Source organism: Sceloporus occidentalis, unplaced genomic scaffold, assembly GCF_023333645.1.
Source record: "Sceloporus occidentalis isolate IW3139 unplaced genomic scaffold, rSceOcc1.0.p SCAF_6, whole genome shotgun sequence".
Taxonomy (NCBI): Eukaryota; Metazoa; Chordata; class Lepidosauria; order Squamata; family Phrynosomatidae; genus Sceloporus; species Sceloporus occidentalis.
The window spans coordinates 20,906,374-20,930,192 of record NW_028316986.1 but is presented as its reverse complement, the minus strand read 5'-3'; the positions used below and the strand labels follow the sequence as shown (position 1 = coordinate 20,930,192).

General features: G+C 41.3%; 1 protein-coding gene across 7 annotated transcripts in view; it reads left to right on the top strand.

Moving 5' to 3' along the window:
- Positions 1-23,819, top strand: part of SLC8A1 (solute carrier family 8 member A1) — a 374,303-nt gene that overhangs the window by 326,621 nt on the left and 23,863 nt on the right. For all 7 annotated transcript variants that reach the window (XM_089529038.1, XM_089529039.1, XM_089529043.1 and 4 more), the window contains one exon: positions 18,415-18,690. In XM_089529038.1, the coding sequence (XP_089385164.1) occupies positions 18,415-18,690 (276 nt within the window). The remainder of the gene's footprint in view (positions 1-18,414; positions 18,691-23,819) is intronic.

Below are 23,819 nucleotides of genomic sequence, written 5' to 3'. Positions count from 1 at the left end.
AAGAGAAAAGAAGAGGGAGGGAGGGAGGGAGGGAGGGAGGGAACATATCTGCTTCAGTCAGAATCTAGCTGGTGGTTACAATCCTCTTTTAGTATGATGGTGGAGTGTAAAGCTACACCAGCATACCTATGGGATGGCAGAGGATAACAGTTGCAATGGATGTGGAAGGAGTTTTGCCCTTATCCCCTAGTGACCAGCCAGTGGTTGTTTGCTGGAGGAAATAGAGCTGCACCCTACAGCCATCCAAGTGCCAAATTGATTTTCCAAATCAAATTGGAAATGGACTTGCCAAATCAAGCTGGGCTTTTAAAAATAAAACCATAAAACAGTTATGCTTCTCCCCACCAGTCTAGTTTTAAGGTTCAAACACTCTTGTGTCCCAGTGCCATAATTTGGGACAAAATAGGAATACAGCTGTTGACTGGAGGCATGGAAAGCTCTATGCTCAGGAGTATCAGGCATGTGAAGCATGAGGCGTGTATTTCCTATGCCACCTTTCACAGCACTGCAAACAGCAATAGCTGGTGGTTCCCTTGTCAGTAGGGCAGTGAATCCAGATCAGGTTCTGAAAACTTTCAAAGCAGCTATCCAAATTGATGAACACAGTTTGAGGAAATAGTTCAGTACCTTAGATTTCTTTTTTTCATCTTGGATTAGATTCATTGCTCCCACTGACAATGAGGACTATCAAATACCTGATGAGGAATCTGTACTTAGGACAAGAGGCTAGCTGAGAGAAACATTTTGACATTATTACATGCAAAAACAAACTAAGCAAAGATTTACATCCTTCCTGAAAAGCTCTGCTTGACTTGAGATATAAAGGCACAATTGCCAGCCATAGAGCAGGAATTAGTCTTGTGAGACTACAATCAGATCCATTTTGTATCCTGTCTCAAATCTTGAATTGCAATCCTGCACAATTTTCCATCCGTGTGTAATACTTAGAGACCATCTTTTACTGGATATGCTGTACAATCTCAATGGTTCTGTCTGCTTCCCTGGAAATAAGAGAAGCATTATATCAGGGCCACCTTGAGAAAAGTCAGTGTTATTGATCCCTGGAGCTTCATTTCAAACAGTCAGCAGATTCTGCGGGAGAATCTATCAGGAGTGCTTGTCAGAGGATTGTTTCAAGGGATGAGAAACAAAGAGCCTAGCTGATGGCTGATGGCAGAGATGCTTTGCCCAAATACCTGACTCCCAACAGGTTGACCTTGATTGGCACAGCAAGTTTTCCATTAGATTAATATTCTGACCATTCAAAAGAGAATTTACATGAGCTGAAGACTCTTGGAACAAAGGGAGAGAGAAAGATGCCAGACCTAATTCTGTAAACTGTCTGTTTACAGCACTTCCAGAGACCCATTGGGAACAGGAATTCAATTCTTAGCCCACTCACTGGTCTTTTTCTCTATTGATCTTGCTGTGCTCTATTGGTCTTCAATTTGAGGAGGTTTAGTTCTAGCCACGGTTTGGTTAGTGGAATACTTTTTCTTTTCATTGTTCTTTCTTTATTTGTCAAGAGAACAGAGGTATTGAAACAAAAAGAAAGAAGGAATATATAATAATAAAATAATAATAATTTTTGTTGCTTACCCTTTTCTCTCCAAGGCTCAAAGTGGAGTACAACTTAGATTAAAACGTATAAGATATTTAAACATTGTAAAAAAAACACTACTAAGCACTGTTTAAAACACAGTTAAAGCACTGTTGAAACACACAAAACCCATTAAAATCATCCAGCGTAAATTAAAATATACTAATTTAAAATGCATGGTTTAAAATTGGCTGGACAGGCCTGCCAGAATAGATAGGTATTTAATTTTTTTTTTTTATTTATTTCAGACATCCTGTTTAGTTGTCAAATCTCTCCTGGCAGGTCATTCCACAGTCTAGGGCCAGCCAATGAAAATGTATACCTCTGGGTATACAGTATATATATATACATACATACTCCAAGAGTAATATCAGATGGTGGCCTCACTCGCAGCAGGGCAGTGAGTCCACTCTTGATTTTAAAGGAGATATTCAAGCTGCAGGACTTTTTGTGGGAATGGTGTCCAGGACTTTGCATAGGTCATTTAAATTCACACTGAAACCTGTAACAGATTCACTATCCCCTTCACTTGGAAAGCACTAGTTGCCACTGTCTGGTAGCATCATTGTATGTGGCCCAGTGTGCTGTTTTTTAAGCCAAAAATAAAACATTGGAAATCTTCCAGCACTCAAACCATAGCACTATTCTGGCTTTTTAATTAGATGTATCCTTTAATAAAAGTTGATAGGGTTTCATTAGGGTAGCCATAAGTCAGAAATGACTTGAAGACACACAACAACAACAAATGTGTTAATTACTCATCACCTTAAAAAAAAACCTATGAAATTCATTGGGTCACCATAAGTCAACAAGTGACTTAAAGACACATAGTATTATTTCTAAGGGGAAATGTGTCTTTCCTAATGGGTGTCTCTCTCTCTCTAACAGAAGTGAGAGCCATTAGGAAACCAGTACATCCCTGCAGCACAAGCCTAATGGGATCTTCAAGACTCTTGCAGCTATTGGTGGATTTGGACATATTCTCTGTTAAGCTTTTCCCACCATCTGTCCAGGGAAAAAATGTGGCTTTGCTGGATTTTAGTTTACATTGATGTTCTGTGGAGGGAATGGACCTGATTTTGTATCATTAAGCAGGCCTTTATGAACAATCATCATCATCATCATCATCATCATCATCATCATCACCATCATCATCTCTATTACACATTATTTATCATATCCACTCCACACTTCACATTTTACTGCACATTTTTGCCTGTACATATTTCTTCACACCAACCCTGCCATGTCAGACAGAGGAGAAATGCTTTGGTCAAGGCTACTCACGTGGCATAATGACTTTTACATTAATGGTGTTTGAATATTATCGCTTGTTTAATTATTTTCACTTTTTTATCATCAGATTTTTAGCTGCATTTTGTTCTAACCTTCTGGTAAGCCACCTTGGCTCCCATGTCAGGAAAACGGTAGGAGATAAAATGATAAAATGGTGTTTCAGAATAGCTGTAAGAGTGACTAGATCTCCCATATGGAAGCTCTGTTACATTGTAGGTTAGGATAGGCAACTGGCAGCATAATGGGGAGGCTTCAGTCCTCCTGATACTACTATGGCAAGCCAATAACGGTGCTTATGCTCCATCTTGTTAGGGCTAAAGATTTAGACAACTGTACATAACAGAGTTTGTTATTTATTTTTTGCTAAGGTATGCCTAGTCAAACATAGGCTCTGGATAATACAGGAAAGAAAGGCTTAGAAAAGTTATGTGTGGACTACACTTCCCAGAACCCAATGGGAGCCATTGTGGCTGCCCAATTCTTGGAATTATAGTCCAAAAAAGTAATTTTTCAAAGCTCTAGAAATGAAAATGGCTTGGGAAATAATCTGGAATGGAGAATCAGTGAACATTTTATTGCACCGTAGCACTTGTTCTCTGATAATCAAAAGATAAGATAGCAGCATGCCCTGCACCATAAAGCTTACCAATTCCCTGAAGGTATTCAGGAAGCTGGTAAATACATACATTCTTTTGCTACATCAGTAGCGGATTGTTTGGGTACAGCTTTTGGTGTTTGGGGATTTTACTGTTTGATCTGGGCTTTTATGGAGTTTTGTATTTGTAGTTTAGGCATTTTCTGAACTCCCCAAAGGGATCTCTAGATAGTGAAGGGCATGATAGAAGTATAAATAACTATTTGGTAATAAGAACATAAGAAAAACCAGACTGGATCAGACTGAAGGCTTTTTTAGTCCAGCACACTGTTTTCCCACATGCTTTTGTGATGCCAGCAAGCAGCACAAGAGTATAATAGGATTCTTCCACTCTTGTTTCCCAAGAACAGGTATGCAGATACTATATGAAGGCATCTTGTACTGCAAGTAACATATAGCCATCTTGACTAATAGTCATTGATAGTTCTAACCTTCATTTATTTCTCTAATTCCTTTTAAAGCTATCTAAGCCCATGGTCATCATTACTTCTTGTGGCAACAAGTTCCACACTTTAACTACATGCTGGGTGAAGAATTATTATTATCATTTTATTCATTTATGTCCCACCTTTCTCCCAACAATGAGACTCAAGGCAGCTAACAACATATTAAAAACAATACAGATGGAAAACTACACAAAAACTTCAACAAACATAAAAATACAAATGTTATTTTAAAAAACAGTTAAAACAATTTATGTTACTAAAATCATTATTGTTCATTAAAAGACCATATACAAACCTTAAAAACAGCACTGAACAGCATTAAAAACCAATCCCAGTCAGTTTTTTAAAGCCTGGTGCCATAAAAGTGCTTTAAATTGCCAGGGCCATCCTGGCCTCTCTAGTGAGGGAGTTCCAAAGTCTTGGAGCAGCCAACTGAAAAGGCCCACTAAACAAGCCAGAGACCTTGTCTGTATGTGCCAAAAGGGCCTACACCCCCTGTTCTGCCATTGTTTTACTTGGTCAAAATATGGCTCACACTCCAGTTCTGGTGCCAGCAGTCCAGACAACATCCAAAACGACCCACACCACAACCAGAGCATAGCAAGGTTAAAACAAATAAAAATAACTTACCTGTTGCTCTGGATCTCCTGGGAAAATTCAGAGCATCCTTTTCTACACTGTGGCAGCTGTCTGCACAGGCATCCAACTGGATCACTCAGTGCATCCACCATTTCCACAGGTCATTTGTTCTAAGATCATAACGAAACGCCGAGCATGTGACCATCACTGTGTGCATTGTTCTGTCCTCAGAAGCGTATGACCACTCAGATGGACATGCAGGGTAACCCAACAGGACACCTGTACAAACAGCTGCTGTGGTGCAGAAATGGAAGACAAGGTAACAGAGGCAGGGTAGGGTAGCTATTGGAGCAAGATACTCCAGGCTGCTCCCAGAATATCCTGGCCAGTGCAGACAATACCTAAGAAAGGGATGGGACAGAGAGAAGGGCCTCTCCAGAAGATCTTAGGAGTTCTAATGGGCTCATAAGAAGACTTTCTTTCCTCTGTCCTGAGTATCCTAGCATTCCCCTTCAGTGAGTGACCTCAAGTTCTAGTATTGTGAGAGAGGGAGAAAGGTGTCCCCCTAGCCATTTTCTCTACATCATGTATAAGTCCAATAACAGTATCAATTGGTTTCAGTCCTCTTCGACTTTCTTCAGGTTTTTATAAACTTGATTCTACGTAAGGTTTGTTAAAGTTGAGTTATGCCTTTGAAATGTCTAGCCCCTGGAGGCTTACAAGAAAAATGTATCTGGCCCATAGATCTTCATCATATAATAGTCCTTTGCGTTTACAGCATCCTAAACAACATCTTGTGCCCACAGAATTCACTTCAGAGGAAAGTGCATTGGGTTGAATTATATATGCAACCATTTGCAACACATTTAACTTCTTAATGCTCAGGGGGGCACTGAGCCTAGATCTTTTAATATTTACCTATACAATAAATTACTCATAATGGCACAGTGTTTGATTCGCCTAATGGATATTTTGTTGTCCTGCTTCTCTGTCTCTCCCCATAATGTACTTTGAAAGAATTTAACTTCAAAAGGCTTCCAAGCTGAGCTAGGAGGGTGACTGTGCACTTATTCATACAAAGCTTGTGTTCATGCAGGTTTTTTTTTTAATTTTAAGTACATTAAATCATAGTGCTTTAAAACTATTTAAGGCACTTTAAAGAAGCTCTTACCACTTCCACCTGCAGTGAGCTCTCTGATCTCAGGCCACATATTCCATTATCCCAGCAAATGGAGAAATGATAAAATTCTGAAACCATGTTCACAGAATGATCACCTTCATGCATAATTATAGCACTCAAATGCACGTCAATACAATGTGACAAGCAACAGTAATGGGTGTTTTATTCCCAGTTTTTCCCATCTATTTGAACTTCACTCTATGACATCCTTTTTCCTTGTGCACATTGGTCCTTTGATACCATGGTTCCTTGGAACCCAAGTGTCCAGTTCAGACACAAATACCCTGTTTCCATACTTGGAAAGTAGCAGGAAACTACAGAGGAATAGGTCTGGTATATAAGGAACTGGTTCCCTTTACAGTCCTGACTATTCAAAGGAGCCAGCTCAGACATCTGCACAATAATCAAAGGGCACAGCATAGGTAATTTTTGCATGTTTAACCTGAGCAACACAATAAGGTATCCAGAACCAAAATTTCAAGACTTAGCCTGGAAAGGGAAGTTTTATTAGGAGAAAGACAACAGAAATAGCAAATTTGGACCCTTGTACAGCTTGGAATTGGAAAGTATTCCCAATAGCACAGGGAGATTTATAGCAAGAGAACATGAGACAAGATGGAGGAGTAGAGGTGAAAGGACATGGGTGGGTTAAACTGCTGAGATAAGCAGAAAAGGGAAATCCTTATCAGTAGCTTAATCCAGATGCAAAGATACCAGCTGTTCCCAGGCCTTAAGAGTCTGTTAATCAGGAGCCCAAAGACTCAGGGAATCAAAGAACCCATTACTTATAGGCAAGAACTATGGGTGATAAGCCATAAAGATGTGCCCCTAGCTGGGAGTTGCAAGATTCAGTCAAAGTGTCTGATAGAAGTGTTCCTCTTGAAAACTGCACCACAGTCCTTTTAATAGAGCAAGGCCTGGGTATCTACAGGAAAAGCATTTTACACAGCAAGAAGAGGTTGGAAATGCTAAAGCTTCTTTCTGGAAAGAGGCCATATAACCTTGGCAGATAATTGGGTACTTGGCCTTTATTCTATCCTTGTCCTACTCGATCTGTCTGCGGCCTTCGACACCGTGGACCACTGTCTCCTAATAGATGTACTCTCTGACCTTGGTTTCTCGGGCCTTGTTCTCGATTGGTTCACATCTTACTTGTCAGATCGATCTATTTCAGTGGTCTCGGGTGGTCAGACCTCGTCTTCTGTCCCCTTATCTGTTGGAGTTCCTCAGGGCTCTGTTTTGGGTCCCCTTCTGTTCTCTTTATACACACTCTCCCTTGGCAAACTTATCAGTTCTTTTGGTTTCTCCTACCATCTGTACGCCGATGATACCCAGCTGTACCTTTCCACCCCTAATCTTTCGCCAGAGCTAGAGCAGCAAGTGTCATCCTGTTTAACAGCTGTCTCCCACTGGATGCACCATCGGCGTCTGAAGCTCAATATGTCCAAGACCGAGCTTCTTGTTTTCCCTCCTAAGCCCACCCTTCACTACTCCTTTTCTATTTCTGTCAATAACATCTCTATCCAGCCGGTCCAGGAAGCCCGCAGTCTTGATTTCATTTTTGACTCCTCTTTGTCATTTATCCCCCAGATCCAGACTACAGCCAAAGTCTGCAGATTTTTTCTCTATAATATCGCCAAAATCCATCCATATCTCTCAGCTTCTACCGCAAAGACACTGGTCCATGCCCTAGTGGTCTCACGACTAGACTACTGTAACCTCCTCTTGGCAGGGCTTCCCCTCTCTCATCTCCACCCATTAATTTCTGTTCAGCATTCAGCTGCATGCATTATTTCACTTGCTCGCCGTTATGATCATGTCTCCCCTCTGTTGTCCTCCCTTCACTGGCTCCCTTTTCCTTTCCGTATCAGGTACAAACTTTTGCTACTCACCTTTAAAGCCCTGCATGGGCTGGCCCCTCTTTATTTAACCGATCTTCTCTCTCCCTACATCCCTACTCGCACTCTCCGCTCTGGTAGCCAAAGTCTCCTCTCTCAACCCAGGATCTCCTCTGCCCCATCCCAGATCCGTCCCTTCTCTCTTGCTGCCCCTCATTCGTGGAACCTTCTTCCTCTGCATGCACGGCTCATCACTTCCCTAACCAGCTTTAAGGCTGAGCTGAAAACCATATTGTTTAGGGAAGCATTCTCAGGGAATTTGTGATTGTCATCTGGCTGTCTGACAATATTTGATGTGATGTGATTTGCTTTATATTTGATGTTTTTAATTTGTTTTTTCTTTTCTATATGGTAATTTTATCTATTCCTCTTTTATTGTTATCTTAGAATGTACGCCTTGGCTTTTATATACTTTTTAATTTTACCGACTTTGTACAGCGCTATGTATAATTACAGCGCTTTAGAAATAAAGTTTAATAATAATAATAATAATGGTGGAAAGGTCACAGCAGGGTTCTTGATCTTGTTAAATACTGAACGGCAAGCTTGTTGACCCTGTTCTCCAGAATAATAGTCCAACACTCAAACCATCATCAGGGCTTCATGATATAATTTGCTCCTTAGAGAATTCTACTGTAAGTACCTCAACCAAATTACAAATTCCAGGATTCCATAGAATGGAACTATGACAATTAAGGTGGTATCAAACCACTCTGTGTAGTGTGGATATACTCTTCTTAGTTGCATTTAGGATGCAGAGGAGATTGGTTTAGGAAACCCAAGAATTTCATGGGCCAGCACATTTATGTGCTAGTACATTCTCCTCTCCGTTCCAATTCAGGGTGGTCCTGAACAGTCAAACCAATCACCATTAGCTTCTAATATGGATCTACACTTCAGCTTATTTGGTTCTCACACAGCTTTTTTTTAAAAAAAAAATACCTCTGCTAGGTGAGATAATGAGCACTTTTGTGCATTTTGATGCTTTCTCATATTTCTAGACTTTTTTTTTTTACAAAAACTTTAGGAACTTTTTTTGTGCAAAAACTGTTTTGCAGAAAATATTATATTTTGGGTCAAATAATAGTGCAAAGTACACTCATCCCTCCTCGTTCGCGGACTTGGGATCCATGGTTTTGGCCCTTCACGGATGGCAAGCCGGAAGGGATAAAATGTGGCACGCGCATGAGCACACCCCTATTATAACCAATGAGGCTTGAATATCTGCAATGATTTGCGGAGGGGGGGTCTAGAATGGATTCCCTGGGAATTGGAAGAGACAAGTGTATACTTTTACAGAAATTACTTTTTGCACAAAAATGGGTGAGGGCTTTAGGGGCAGGGTGTTTTGTCCTTCCTGCTCATGATGATGGTGGTGGTGGTGGTGATGATGATGATGATGATGATGATGATGATGATGATGATGATAGAAAAGATACTGTTATTATTGCTTTGTGTGGGGGTGAAAATCTATATCACCAGCTAACTATTTTCTCAGCAGGGTGTCTCAATATTTAAAACAATAATTTTACCATTTTAGAAATAACATTACCATTTTTCTCCTCACCTCTGGGTAAAGTGTTGAAAATTGCAGTTTTAAAAAACTGTTTTTAGGTTTAGACTTGTTCTGTGCGGAGGGATGTATATGTGTTTTTTACATAGAAAACTGTGTTTTCATACAGAAAACAACATTTCTGCACATTTTCTGTGCAGATATTTCTGCAGAGAAAATGGATTTCCTTGCACAGAAAACAGCATTTCTGTGAAGGAAAATGCTGTTTTCGGCACAGAAATGCTATTTTGTGCACAGCAATTGCCGTTTCTTTGCAGAAACGTTAATTTGTGCACAGAAATTCCATTTTCTGCACTAACATGAAACATATGTATTTATTGTGCAGAGAAAAACCTGGACTGTGACAATTGTTGCCTGTCTAGGATTTTTTTAATCAGGGCTTCATGATAAATCCATTATTTTACCTTTTTCTTCAAGTATTGACAAATACTCTTTCCATCTCTACAGTGCACCTTATTTGAAAGTAAATCTATGGAGCAGGGGTAGGCAACCGTGTTGAGCCGGGGGCCGGGTTGCTGTCCCTCAGACAACTGGGGGGGCCGAAGCCAAAAAATAAATAATTAAATAATTTTTTTGAAATTTAAATAAAAAAATAAACCGGGACAAATGTAGGACAACATTTTCAAATGGTGGACACTTTTTAAAAAACGTGGAGGACACGCAAAAAAGTTTGCTGATTTTTTAAAAAATGTTAATATAAATGCATGTTTCTGAGGCATCTATAGACAATTGCCCCCCTTGCCCCTGCACGCGAGAAGCCAAAGGCCCCGGCGGCAATCAGTGGCAGGACCGGGCTGGGGCCAGTCCCAAGGCCTCGCCGGGCCGCATCTGGCCCGTGGGCCGCAGGTTGCCTACCCCTGCTGTGGAGCATCATTGAGCAGAGAAACAGGCAGGGTCACAGGTATAGGTGTGGGCTATATAGACTAATCATTCACAAAGAAGAGGGAAGACGTACACATTCCTTTGCTAGTCAGAGAGTGGATTCATTCCAGCTGCCTGTATCATAAATTGCATTGTTTTCATGACCGGTGAGATGGGCATTGATTTTCTTGGCATGAGAAGAAATTGATGGGTGCTTGGCCCTTCTAAAAATGTTATTAGTACTGTATTTTCAGTTGTTAAATGAATAATTTTAACTAAAAACTGTTAGAAGGAAAGTATGCTTTATGGCTGAGATCCTGTATCACTCTGACAAGGCATACGTCTCTGTGCCCTGCTTCCTCCCTGAGTGCTTAACAGCCTGGTGGCATTGTAGTACACCTTGGGTTTGATCCAGCTGCTCTTCATCATGGGGGGGGGGAGGGGACGGGGAGAAGCAGCAAGAGTTCCTTCATGCAGAAAGAGGTATCTAGTACCTGCTTCTGTAAAGCCTCATCTCCAGAGTGCTGCTTCCATCCCTAGTGGTGCCTGCTCCTTTCCACTGTGCTCAGCAGCAGGAAGAACAAGTCTGGGGGGTACCCCTGTACCCAGCCAGTGGCTGGGGAGAAGTCCAAAAATGAATCTATATTCCATAAACAGGAAACATGTATTTGGACAATGAATGATAATGCAAGATGTGGGTGGGAGTTAACTCCTTTCCCACTTGCCAACAATTGGCATAGAGATTGTAAACCACTTGGAGAGTGCTGAGTTCACTGTGTAGCGGTATAGAAATGTAAATGCTATTGCTATTGCTTTTCCTCCAAAATTGGGACACAAAGCAGCTTACGCCCTCTCTGGCCTTAAGCCTCCCCACTTTCCCCCAGCTACTCTTATTTCTTCAGGTCAGCTGGTGAAGAAGCTTACTGGGAGACTGGTACTGGGGAAGAATTGGTGGGCAGGTGAGGAGTTAAGTACCAACAGTGATCACACCCTGATTCTCACCTGCAAATGCCCCATCCAGCCATAAACATTGCAAGGAAAACACAATATGGGGAATTCCACATTTGTCTTGTAATGTGTGGTGCCACCCTTTTGGTGTGATCCTCAGCACTTTGAACTCATCAGGACTTACTTTTGTAAGCAGGATTGTAGTGATTGTTTACTTGTATGTACAGTTTTAACATTCTCCATTGGCTTTTATATAGAGTTACAAGTTTTATATAGAGTTATGAGAACAAGCTGTCAGAAGTCTGTTGGTTACTTTAGCTGTGCTGGAGGGATGCATTTACACAGCCCATGTTGCCTTCTGTGCTGCAAACATCCTTGCATAAAGAAGAAAACACTGTAGCAGCATTTTCCTTCCTTCATTGTAAAATGGATCATTGTCTTGCTGTGAAAATGTGGCTGGCACACAGCAAGGGCAGGCTTTTAACAGCTGTCCAGTGCTCTATCGCTTTTGTAGCACTTTTAGAAGATGATATCCATTTTTGTGCTCCACAGCACTTCACGAACAAGAATTGCATCAGGTGTTGCAAACAACTGAACAAGATACTCAAAACGTTGGGCAACAAAATGCCTTTTCTCAAAGTCCACTTCACAGTGCTTGGAAATATTACTTTTTTGAATCTGCATCCCTGCAACAGCCAGAATTTCCTGCCAACACGGCCACTGGCTGTGCCAGCTAAGGATCCTGGGAATTATGACTCCAAAAATAAATTTTTGTGCTCTCCCAAATTGGTATCGCAAATGAAGCATGAATGGACAGTTGCCTGAGTAAGGATTGGTGGACATAGTCTGGAGCCCAAAGGGCCACACTGCTGGATTTTGGGTCTGAAGGACCATAGCCATACCATCCTAACTGCCATTTTGATAACTGAATACTTTGGGTTGCTTCTGTGGTTGTTTGTCAGTGACTGTGTCAAGATGGGAAGCACCCAGAAATGGCACAGATCAGACTCAAGAGCCCCATAATTTCCAGACTTCACAAGACTCCAGGCCACAGAATTATGACCCATAAGGCAAGGCACTGAGGTCTGAGGAATATGTTTCCCATCAGTGGTTGTTGTGGTAAAGCCACATTTTCAGAAGCTGTGAGAGCCTAATGTGACAGGGTGACAACAGCCAGATTCCAATACCAGCCACTGTAGTCACTGTGGACCACTGAGTTTGGGAGAGACTCTGGCGAAGTGGTTGCTATGAGGAGGGAAAGGTGCCTCATACATATATGGCAGGGGTGGTCACACCTTACAACCCAGTGGGGCACACCATGCCACTGTGCTAAACCTGCAAGTGTCAGGATCTTATTTCTGTAGTTGTTTTCAATCCGTTGTCTAGTTTTTCAGTTTGTGCTTTCTGAAGGTCAAGGAATCCTGGGAGCAAATCTACTGTGTTTTGCAGGAGTTCATTGCTGTTAATGGCAGGTATTCTGTTAGCAACATATGCAGGTATAAACCTATATACTGTATGTCTTTAAAAAAAATCATTGTAGAGGTTGATATGCTTTTCCATCAAAAGTCCCGCCTTGCATCTTACCATTTAGCCATTGCAATTTTCCCATCCCTTTTCATTAGCCGATGGAGAGTGGGGATTGATCAGAACTTTCCAGCTATGTTTCAGTGACCAGATACAGACTAATGACCCCAGTGGATTTCAGTAGAAGATGTCCTCAGTTGATTTCAACTAATGACCCCAGTTGATTTCAGCAGATGTCCTCAGTCTAAGTCTGGCTGCAGAAACATAGCCAAATTCTTCTTCAGTCCCACCCAGCCACAGAATGGCTAAGAAGGGACTGCAAGTGACTAAACAGTGAGTTGGGATGGAATTAAGAGTGTGGCTGTATGTGCTGAACTGTCATACTATGCTATGCCATGTAGGCTATTGGCGTTTGAGTGCTTTGGGGTGAAAATTTCCCATAAGTTTTTTTAAAAATTAGAGACGAGTTGCTGATTAATGACCTGGGGGCTTTAGGGGTTGAAAAAGTGGTTGGGGCTACATGTGACCAAGAGATCTCACTTTCTCCACCTCTGTTACACAGATTGGGGGGAAGGGGGTCATTTAAACATTTAGCGAGATAAATGTGACAGCATGACACTGTCACATTTATTTGGTCATAAGGGTAAAGATGGATGTAACCTAAAAAGCCTGAAGAGCTATGATTTCATCAATGCAGGTAATCCATCTGCCTGTGGAGATTGACAATCTATTGAGTCCATACTTTTGATGGCCAATTTGTCAGATAGAAGTCATGCTTATCAAATTTGTAGATGACATCAAATTAGAGGGAGTAGCTAATACCCCAGAGTACAGGATTAGAATACAAAAATACCCAAAACTAACAAACTGAATCTCAACCTGGCTTGAAGGTAGTATATGTAAAAAAGATCTAGGAGTCTTAGTAGACCACAGGCTAAACATGAGTCAGTAGTGTGATGCAGCAGCCAAAAATCCAATGCAAATCTAGGTTTCATCAAGAGCGAAATAGTGGCCAGACCAAAGGAAAAAGTAATCCCACTCTATTCTGCTTTGGTGAGACCTCATCTGGAATACAGTGTCCATTTCTGGGCACCAGAGCTCAGAAAGGATATTGACAAGGTATGGTTACTTTTTATAACAGAAGACTGAGAGGTAACATAATGTCCATCTTTAAATATCTGAAGGGATGTCATGTAGAAGATGGAGCCGGCTTTTTTTCTGCTGCTCCAGAGACTACAATGTGAATTAATGGATTCATAGAATCATAGAATCATAGAATCGTAGAGTTGAAAGAGACCACAAGGGCCATCCAGTCCAACCCCATTCTGCCATGCAGGAAATCCAAATCAAAGCATTCCTGACAGATGCTTAAAGACCTCCAAGGAAGGAGACTCCACTACACTCCGAGGGAGTGTGTTCCACTGTCGAACAGCCCTTACTGTCAGGAAGTTCTTCCTAATGTTGAGGTGGAATCTCTTTTCCTGGAGCTTGCATCCATTGTTCCGGGCCCTGTTCTCTGGAGCAGCAGAAAACAAGCTTGCTCCCTCCTCAATATGACATCCTTTCAAATATTTAAACAGGACTATCATATCACCTCTTAACCTTCTTTTCTCCAGGCTAAACATTCCCAGCTCCCTGAGTCGTTCCTCATAGGGCATGGTTTCCAGACCTTTCACCATTTTAGTCGCACTTCTCTGGACATGCTCCAGTTTCTCAATGTCCTTTTTGAATTGTGGTGCCCAGAACTGGACACAATATTCCAGGTGGGGCCTGACCAGAGCAGAATACAGTGGCACTATTACTTCTCTTGATCTAGACACTATACTTTTATTGATGCAGCCTAAAATTGCATTGGCCTTTTTAGCTGCCGCGTCGCACTGTTGACTCATGTTCAACTTGTGGTCTACTTGGACTCCCAGATCCCTTTCACACGTAGTTTCATTCAGCCAGGTGTCCCCCATCCTATATCTGTGCATTTTATTTTTCTGCCCTAAGTGCAGTACCTTACAATTCTCTGTGTTGAACTTAATTTTGTTAGCTTTGGCCCAGCTTTCTAGTCTATTCAGATCATTTTGAATGTTGATCCTGTCCTCTGGAGTATTAGCTATTCCTCCTAATTTGGTGTCATCTGCACATTCGATAAGTATGCTCCCAATTCTGTCATCCAGGTCATTGATAAAGATGTTGAATAACACTGGGCCCAGGACAGAGCCCTGTGGGACCCCACTGGTCACTTCTCTCCAGGATGAAAAGGTGCCATTGTTGAGCACCCTTTGAGTTCGGCCAGTCAACCAGTTACAAATCCATGTAACAGTTACTTTGTCTAGCCCACATTTTACAAGCTTGTTTGCAAGAATGTCATGGGAAACCTTGTCAAAGGCCTTACAAGTTACAAGAAAAGAGATTTTGCCTAAACATTATGAATAATATTTTTTTAAAAAATATAGAAGCTACTCAGCAGTGGAACAGGCTTCCTCTAAGGTTAGTGAACTCTCCAGCTTTGAAGGTTTTCAAGCAGAGGTTACATAGGCATCTTTTAGCAGTGCTACAGTTGTGTATTCCTACATGGTGGGGGATTAGACAAGATGGCCCTCATGGTGCCTTCCATCTCTAAGATTCTCTGGTATGGTGGATATTCTTCAGGTGATGAGTTTTTCCATAGTTAGCTAGCTGTTCCTAGGAAAACAGAAACACAGTCCACCACCAGGGCTACAGTCAAAGCCCTAAGCTCTGCTGGCACAACCTGTAAGAACCAAAGTCACCTTCCATCTATGATGGGGTAGTGCATTGGAAATTTGTGGAGCAAGGCACAGGGAATGGTTTTGAAATACTGGTACCCCTCTAGAATCATTTCATACAAACATGCTTTCCTTTCTATGATCAAGCTTGATGAAATGGTTCTGCAAGTTTGTAGCCTGTAACACATCTGCACATCCTCAGAAAAAGAAGAAACATTTCCTCTCATCCATAGAAGTTCCCACATTAGCATCAGAAATCAGCATCAATATGGCACTTTGAAAAGTAAAGCAGATGTTCTAGGCCCACACTCAGTAGCAACTGGGGAAAGGGGTAGCATTTGTAAATGGGATGTTGCTGAAAAATGCAAAAACGTTTAGAGGAATTTCTAAAGTTTGCTGGAAATTTAATGCTTGAATTTTACCCATTGCTCCACTGAAGAACCATCTAAGAAAAGTAAGTAAAATGTTCATGTGTGTGGTGATGATATTTGCTCTGGGTTTTTTCTTTTCTTCCCCTTTACTTCCTCTTACTAATTTAGAGTTCATCTGGATGGGTCAGTAATGGTGTAGAAGGGAAACATTAGTCCAGGGATCATTGATTTTGTGTGTGGGTGTGGGTGTTCTTTTCCTCGCAGCTTTCACTGCTGGCTTACTCTTTGCAAATGGGAATGGGTGGCAATAGCAATGAGAAGGAGAAGCAAGGCAAGAAGGTTTCTAGGATTGCCAGTGGGGAGCAGGGTAGGACCTGGTCATCAGCAGATGCCCAGCCAATGTCTAACTGTCCTTGGAAATGTCAAGGATAGGAGCCAAGTGTTCTGTGCAAGAAACTGACCGTGGGAACTGGGAAACAGAGATTGGAAAAAGAAAGAGGAGGAGATGGGGGTTAAGTCCAGGTAGGTGAAGTTGTTGTACAGACAAAGAGCTGGGCTTGACAGGAAATACTTTTAGCCTAATTAGGAGAAACCAATGCATTGGACCATTGAAAGTGTGCTGGATCATGGAGAGCAGTTCTGCCATGTGCTCCATCCACAAGAGCAGTGGAACAACTGCCACAAGAGGCATGACAAGTGGGCTGGCAGACCACAACTTTTGTGCATAATTACAGGCTGCTGAATTTCTTCATGTGACATCAGGATGCAGAGATTTAATTTTTAAATGTCAGAATCATTGGGTTTTCCCCCCAGCATATACATAGCCATAGGCACGTGTCAGTGGTGGGATTTTTGATCACTATGGACAAGCTAGTCTATGCCCTTGCTGCCACTTTGAAGGGACAGTGAGCATGATGCTCCCTTAGAACAAAATTGCTCCTGCTCTTAATTAAGCACCCATTTGCCTGAGTGATGGCTGCATGTTATCCTACAGTTTTTCAGTTCCTCAAAAGGACACTATAAAGGAGATACACACACACACTTTGATCATGGGCAAACAATCACTAAAAATATTCTGTAATGGATTCAAAGCCCCATTTAAAAAGTGATATTGTCTATGTACCATTATATCATCTGTCCTTTAAAACATAGTGAATTGCTGTTAAAATACTAATTTCGCAGAGTGTCAAAGTGAAGTGGATCTTCATCACTGTAAGCAAATCACTTTAATAGTCTGCTGTGTTGCAGTGGTGATGTGTGTGTATTGGGGTGTACAAGCAGGTTTGGGAAAGATTTTGTGTTTATTGTGGGTGGTAACTCCTGCCAGAGTGACCAAAATTATCAGTCAGCTGGCTTTGAAGCTGTATTAAGCAGAAATAATAAAGCAGATGAATATACAATATCATGTCCTGAATCCTATTAGTTAGGCCCAGCCAGAGTAGACCCCCTGACTCAATCACTGAATGGTGAGTCAACACGTACTGTACATGAATCCAAATGAGTTAATGAGTCTATTCTAGTTGGGACTAATAACTGGATTTGGACCCATGTTATGTATGAAAAGAATGAACAACATGTATCCTTCCAAAAGTTGTTGGAGTGCATCTCCCATCAGTGCTCATTACTAGCTGTTGGTGTTACCAAGCTTTCAAAATTGCAATAAGGGACAATTGAAATTCATGACAGGAGGTAACTACAGTCCTCCTTCCATTTTCGTGGGGGATCCATTCAGGACACACACACCCCACGCAAAAACAGGAAATCGTGCATATTCAAGCCCAATTGCCTTGAATAGGGGCATGCAGGTACATGCCGTGGGCACATGCCCCATTTTAACCCCCTCCATTCACCTCCCATGGATAGTCAAGGGATGTGGATCCCAAGTCTGCAAGAAAGGAGGAAGGACTATATTAATCTCAGTGAGACATAATCTGCATTGCAGAAATAATTCTGTTTGACAATGCTTTATCTGACATGGCTCAGTGCTATGGAATTCTAGTATTTGTAGTTTGCTGTGGCATCACAGCTCTCTGACAGAGAAGGCTAAATATCTTACAAATTTCCGAATTCCATAGCACTGAGCCCTGGCAATTAAAGCAATGTCAAACTGCATTATTTCTGCAATGCTGATTAGATTTGAGTCTCAAAAGTGCTACAAGACCCCTTTACATACTAGATATTAGTTATTAGCAAGTTTGTATTCTACCTAAATACCAAATGAATGTATTGATTTCCATTGACTTAGCCATGTGGTTCCCTATAAAATCAACATATTGTTCACATTCCTAAATTACATGATGCACATATTTCTGTCTTTGTGCCCACACCCAAAAATATGGTTATTTTGGCATCTCGTTGGCATGTCTAAACCTCAAATAGAGGACAGCCCATAAAAGAAGGGACACCTGGAGACTCTACTAGCTATGATTTCCTAAAGCTGATGGGAGTTGCAGTTCAACAACAGTTGGAGAGAGCACACATTCCCTACTCCTTGATCTAAGCTTTCATTTTTTAAAAAAATAATTATTCCATTTTATTTGATTTTATTTCCTGGATCATTCATCCATTAAGGCCACTTCTCTTGATCCCAGTTGGTCTTTTCCAGTCTTATTATTTGAGAAGCATCACCACAAATCCCTTGGTTATGTGCATCAGCCAGTGTGGACCAGAAAGGTCAATTTTCCAATGATAACTCTCTTTTTCCTTTCTTTCTCTCTTTCTATCTCTTTGATGTTCATATTCCAGGAGAAGATGATGATGATGATGAATGTGGGGAAGAGAAGCTCCCTTCTTGCTTTGATTATGTGATGCACTTTCTGACCGTCTTCTGGAAAGTCCTATTTGCCTTTGTCCCCCCAACGGACTACTGGAATGGTTGGGCCTGTTTTGTTGTATCCATCCTAATGATCGGCCTTCTGACTGCCTTCATTGGGGATTTGGCATCCCATTTTGGCTGCACCATTGGCCTGAAGGATTCAGTAACCGCAGTTGTATTTGTTGCATTGGGAACTTCAGTGCCAGGTAAAAAAAAACGAACAAAACAATGTAGTCACAATAATTTCCTTCCCTGCCAATGTTCCCCGCCCTCATGTCATCACACTGTGCTGTACACAAGAAATCCCAGGAGACCTGGCAGCAATCCAGGATTCTCCATCTGGACTGTGTGTTTATGCAATTTGTAACACAGATTGCATGTGGACAATTTAGTTAACAACTCTCAACCCATTTATTCCAAACAATTCCATTAAAAACCAGAGGATTGTTCCTGAGTAAGCAGAATGTGGTTGACAGAAGCTATATACCTTAATCACTTTATTCACAAGTAGCCTTAGTTAAACCAAAAATGTCATTCTTTAATATAGCGAAGAAACTACACCTTGCCTTTCATTACACCTTGACTTTGAATATTATGTTTCATTTATTTTACCTTTACTAGTTTCTTGAGCTTTTCGTAGTTAATGCATTTTGCTGTCTCTTGTGATCTGTGCTTTGCTAGCTGCCAGGTGGAAAGGACACATACAGTGCAAACTATACAGTGTGCTAAATATGTCACTTTTACCTCTATGAATAACTGCTAGCAGTAGCAATGGTGAATGGAGAAGCTCAGAAGAACTAAGTATATGTATGGCAGGGAACTGAGGTTTAATTTTTCCCTCCTTTCCTGAACCCTGACCAATGGCAGATCTACATTGGCCAGAATACTCTGGGTTGCTCCCAGAATATTCTGGCCCCAAAACTGTCCCAAATTTCCCCAGTTATCTCTGCACTCCAAATCAACATTTGCTGTGCTGCCCACTCACACTGGTGCACATCATTGCTCACTCTGAAGTAAAAAATGAGGTACTCAGCATCAGTCGCAAGACTGGAATCCTGTTGGGACAGTACACCAGCCCAGAAATCATGAAGGAAGTCTTCACTATTTGTTTAAGGTCCCCTAGTACAACCAATTGTTCTGCAAGCACTATCTCACACAGCCCCTCTTACACTTTTGATCTGGTGATTGTAGACCTAATCAACCGTTGCATGACAGGTGAGCTCAAAGTCACCTGTGCAACCATGAGATTTACCATAACTACACTGGTGCATATTATGTGTAGGGCCTTGGCCTCCAGAAGGTAACTTTCACAGACTCTATGGAAAAGTCTACAAGACTCATTCAAATGATAGTTCTGTATGATTGGTTGAGTTTCATGTTGTCTCTCTCCAGATAGACTTGAGATCAATGCATCAGTTAAAGGAAGCTTGTTTTGGTTTCTTCACAGCAGTTCCTTGCCACAGAGTATGGGGGTATGGATCTGTATTGTGTTTGCTAGGTGAAACATGGGACAGGGCTCCATGTATCATTTAATAGTGGTGTAGAAGAGGGACTTTCAGCAAAAAAAAATTTGCATGACCATTTCAGCTTGCATGGTTAAATTCCATCTTCTATACATTTACAGCCCTGTCTCATATTTCACCTGGCATCCCTAGTCTATATCCTATTGGTTAGTCCCATCTCAAGTAGTCCCATTAAGTCAATTGTTGAATGATGATTCAGCATTTAGGTAGAGCTCATTTATTCAATTGCTCTGCTTTCGTGGGGACTAACAGCAGGTTTCAAGCCATGATTCCAAGTATGGGGTGTCAGAATCAGTGAACTTATTCTAGGTTATATTGCATTGATTTGATTTAGACTGGATCAGATTAGATTGGACTGGACTGGACTGGATTGTCAATCAAGCTGTGTTGTCTTCATGTTGTCCTTTGGCGTAAATGCCATCTCATTTTTGTTTGTTTGGGGACAATCACTCCAAGCATGTTCCTGCTCACACCCCATTGAAATTAATGAGATCTACACCGAGTCTCACAGTAGCTCTTAGCCATCATCCTTGTGCTGAAATCTGTTATATTCAAGGTGATAAGATACAAGATACTGTAACTGTGTTCAGTGATGTCCCCCCCCCCCCGCGGGTGTCACCTGGTGCAGGGGCCTGGACTTGGGAATTCCATGTGGGGCTTCCAGATGTATAGATGGGGAGCTCAACAGTGGGCATCATAAAGCTCAAGCCAGAACCTTTCCCTGCTGCAACTCCCCAGGGCGTCTGGTTGGAGGAATGAAGGTTCTTCTGTATAGGCAAAAGACTGGCCCGGTTTGGGGAGGTGGATGATTGATAAAATATACAGTCGGCCCTTCTTATACACTGATTTTTTTATACACGGATTCAAGTATACACAGTTTGAAAATGTTCCAAAAAAGTATAAATTTCAAATATCAAACCTTGATTTTCCATTTTTTATAAGGGACATCATTTTGCTATGTCATTATATTTAATGGGACTTGAGCATACATGGATTTTGTTATACATGGGGGTTCTTGGAACCAAACCCCAGCATATAACAAGGGTCCACTGTAATTCCACGCAGCCTGGGCAAACTAGTGCTGACAAAAATCATGCTTTTGCACTTTCTGGTTTGCTATGAAACTCCCTTCTGTTTTGTTTGTTTTTTTCCTCTTCTACTTCCTTCCAATTTTGTCCTCCAAATGGACACACCTGAACTATCTAAGTATGTCCAGCTGTATCTTCTATAGTCTGATTTGTGGATTTAGTTCCTCAATATTCCCAAAACTACAGTTGCCAACTTTAAAAAAAACCTGGTTTCTGTTCTTTAACTGTAATGTGAAACATAGATATTGTGCACGTGTGTGTATGTGTGTGTGTCTTCAAGTCACATGTCAACTTATGGTGACCATGAATTTAATAGGGTTTTCTTAGGCAAGGAATACCCAGGGGTGGTTTTCTAATTCCTCCCTCTGAAATATAGTCTACAGCACATAATATTCATTGGTGGTCTCCTGTCTAAATACTAACCTGACCCTCCTTAGCTTCCATGATCAGATAGAATCTGGTCCCATTAGGATATTTAGGCCTAACACATGGTAATCATAACTCCACACCATCAAAAATGGCTAATTTCTGCATGTTAAGCAGCTCTCAAATTCAAAATGTGGAACCAGATGTGCCTCATGCCCCTGCCAGGTGGCAGCCTCGCTTGTGATTTCCATGCCTGCTCACCTCTTCTGCAAAGACCTTTGGATGCCTTCCTGGATGAATGATTGGGAAATATATTGAGCAAAATAAAATTGGTGAATGAAGTACTTCTTGCAGCCACTGACCATGCTAACTGTAGATGAAGACTGTCTCCTGACACATCTGGAGAGCATCAGGTTAGAAGAAGCTGACTCATATTGTATCCACTTTCTTTAAAGTGGTAGCTTCTAACTCACAAAACTCCTCAGCCAGTTATGTGGGCGATGGAATTATAAGGGTTGTAATCTACGCAACATTACTGTTGATAGGAGAGCATCAAATATCCACCAATATTCTACATGGGTTAGTAACATCAGTGTAACTAAGGCCTAGTACAGACCACCGCAAAACAGCAGTCTGCGGGTGCCTGTTTTTACTCCGGAGGGATGGCACAGCCCCCAAACCACGTGCCCTCACTCCGGAGTAAAAAGAACCTGGAAAAAACGGGTTCTTTTTGTGCTGCCATAATTATGTCATGATGTAAATGGCGTGGCGTGATGTGCAGATGCTATGCATCAGTTACATCATAACAGTGGCACCCGTGTACATGGGATCCCACCATTATTGCGCCACTGGCATGTCTTAGGGTTAGGGACCATGTAGTTGCCGCATGGTCCCTAACCCTAAAATCGGCAGCATCACGGCACTTTTGCGTGGTCTATACCATGCCTAAATAACATATCCCAGCCTCATGTTCCGTCGTAACAGCTAGCTACCAGGTTGGGTGTAGGAAATTCGTTCAGCTTCCAATTGGCACAGAATAGTCTTACTGAATATAGTACAGCTTTGGATCTGTAACTGTAAGGTATTAGTCTGTAACTGCAATACTCAAGACCAGTTACCATTTTTTTTCTTTAAAAAAAGAGTAATACAGCAGCATTACATATTAATATTTTTAATGTCACTGTGTGAGTATGGTGATGCTTTTTTGCTTTTTTATTTTTTACAAAACTATATTTGAAAAATGGCACAAATAGACTCAGATCCCCTCAGATGCACCCTTAAATAAAGTTTTAGAAGTTATGTGTAAACATTATTTGTTACATCCCCAAGCCCCTCGACATTACAATTTTATGTTATTTCACACACAAAAATGTCATTATACTCTCCTTACTCAAAAAGGAAATGTCTCACTGCTTCTAACATGTTACTTCCAAATTCTTGTTGTTAACCACCTTGAATTCAAAATAGTACAGTGAAATGCAAACATTTTAAAGTAGTAAATGGTAAACCTAACTCCTACTATTATCAAACCACTAGGGATTTCTTAATTCCTCTCTCCAAACTTGCCTTACTTGGGAACCAGACAGAAAGGTGACAAAAATATCTGAATATGCTTATTGACAGATGTCACAATAAATCAAAGAAAAACTAGCAGGATTTGTAATGAGTTCATTGCTTATCTCATCTCTGTCTTTCACCCGCCTTGGCTGCCAGTCCCTACTTCAGAGGGAATCTAATTAAACGATTTTAGCATCAGTCATCAAAAAGGAATTTCAAAGAACAGTTTCTACATTCAACTAGGAGGAGGAAAAACAATGCTGCTTTTCTGAACCAGCAATATCTTTTTTTCTGAGCCATCAAAGTTAAACATGATCTCATGAAAAGATGGGAGATGTAAAACATAGAAAAAAAAGTTTAATTGCTGGTTGAAGGGAGGCAAGGTACAAATGGGATGAGATTAGAAACAGCAAGTTCAGAAATAAAGCATTAATACAAAGCAAGCTGGGTTGCTCTTTCATTTTAATGAAGACTGTCCAGTTCTTAAAATCTCTACTGTACTAACAAGCCATATTGTGGGCTTGATGTGAAAGGCCTCTCCTTGAGACCCTAGCTTCTGCCAGCTTGTGTAGATGATATTGGGCTTGATGAACAAACAGCCTTGACTTGGCATAAGGCAGCTTCCTTTCTTGTCTGTTGTTAAACATCCTCGAGTCGGCTACAGTTCATGGCTTCCCAGTGGATGAGACATCTCCAAATGCCCCTATCCTCCACTGCTCTGATCAGGTCCTGTAAATTCAGGCCTGTGACGTCCCTGATTAAGTCTGGCCATCTAGCATGTGGTCTTTCTCCCTTCCTACT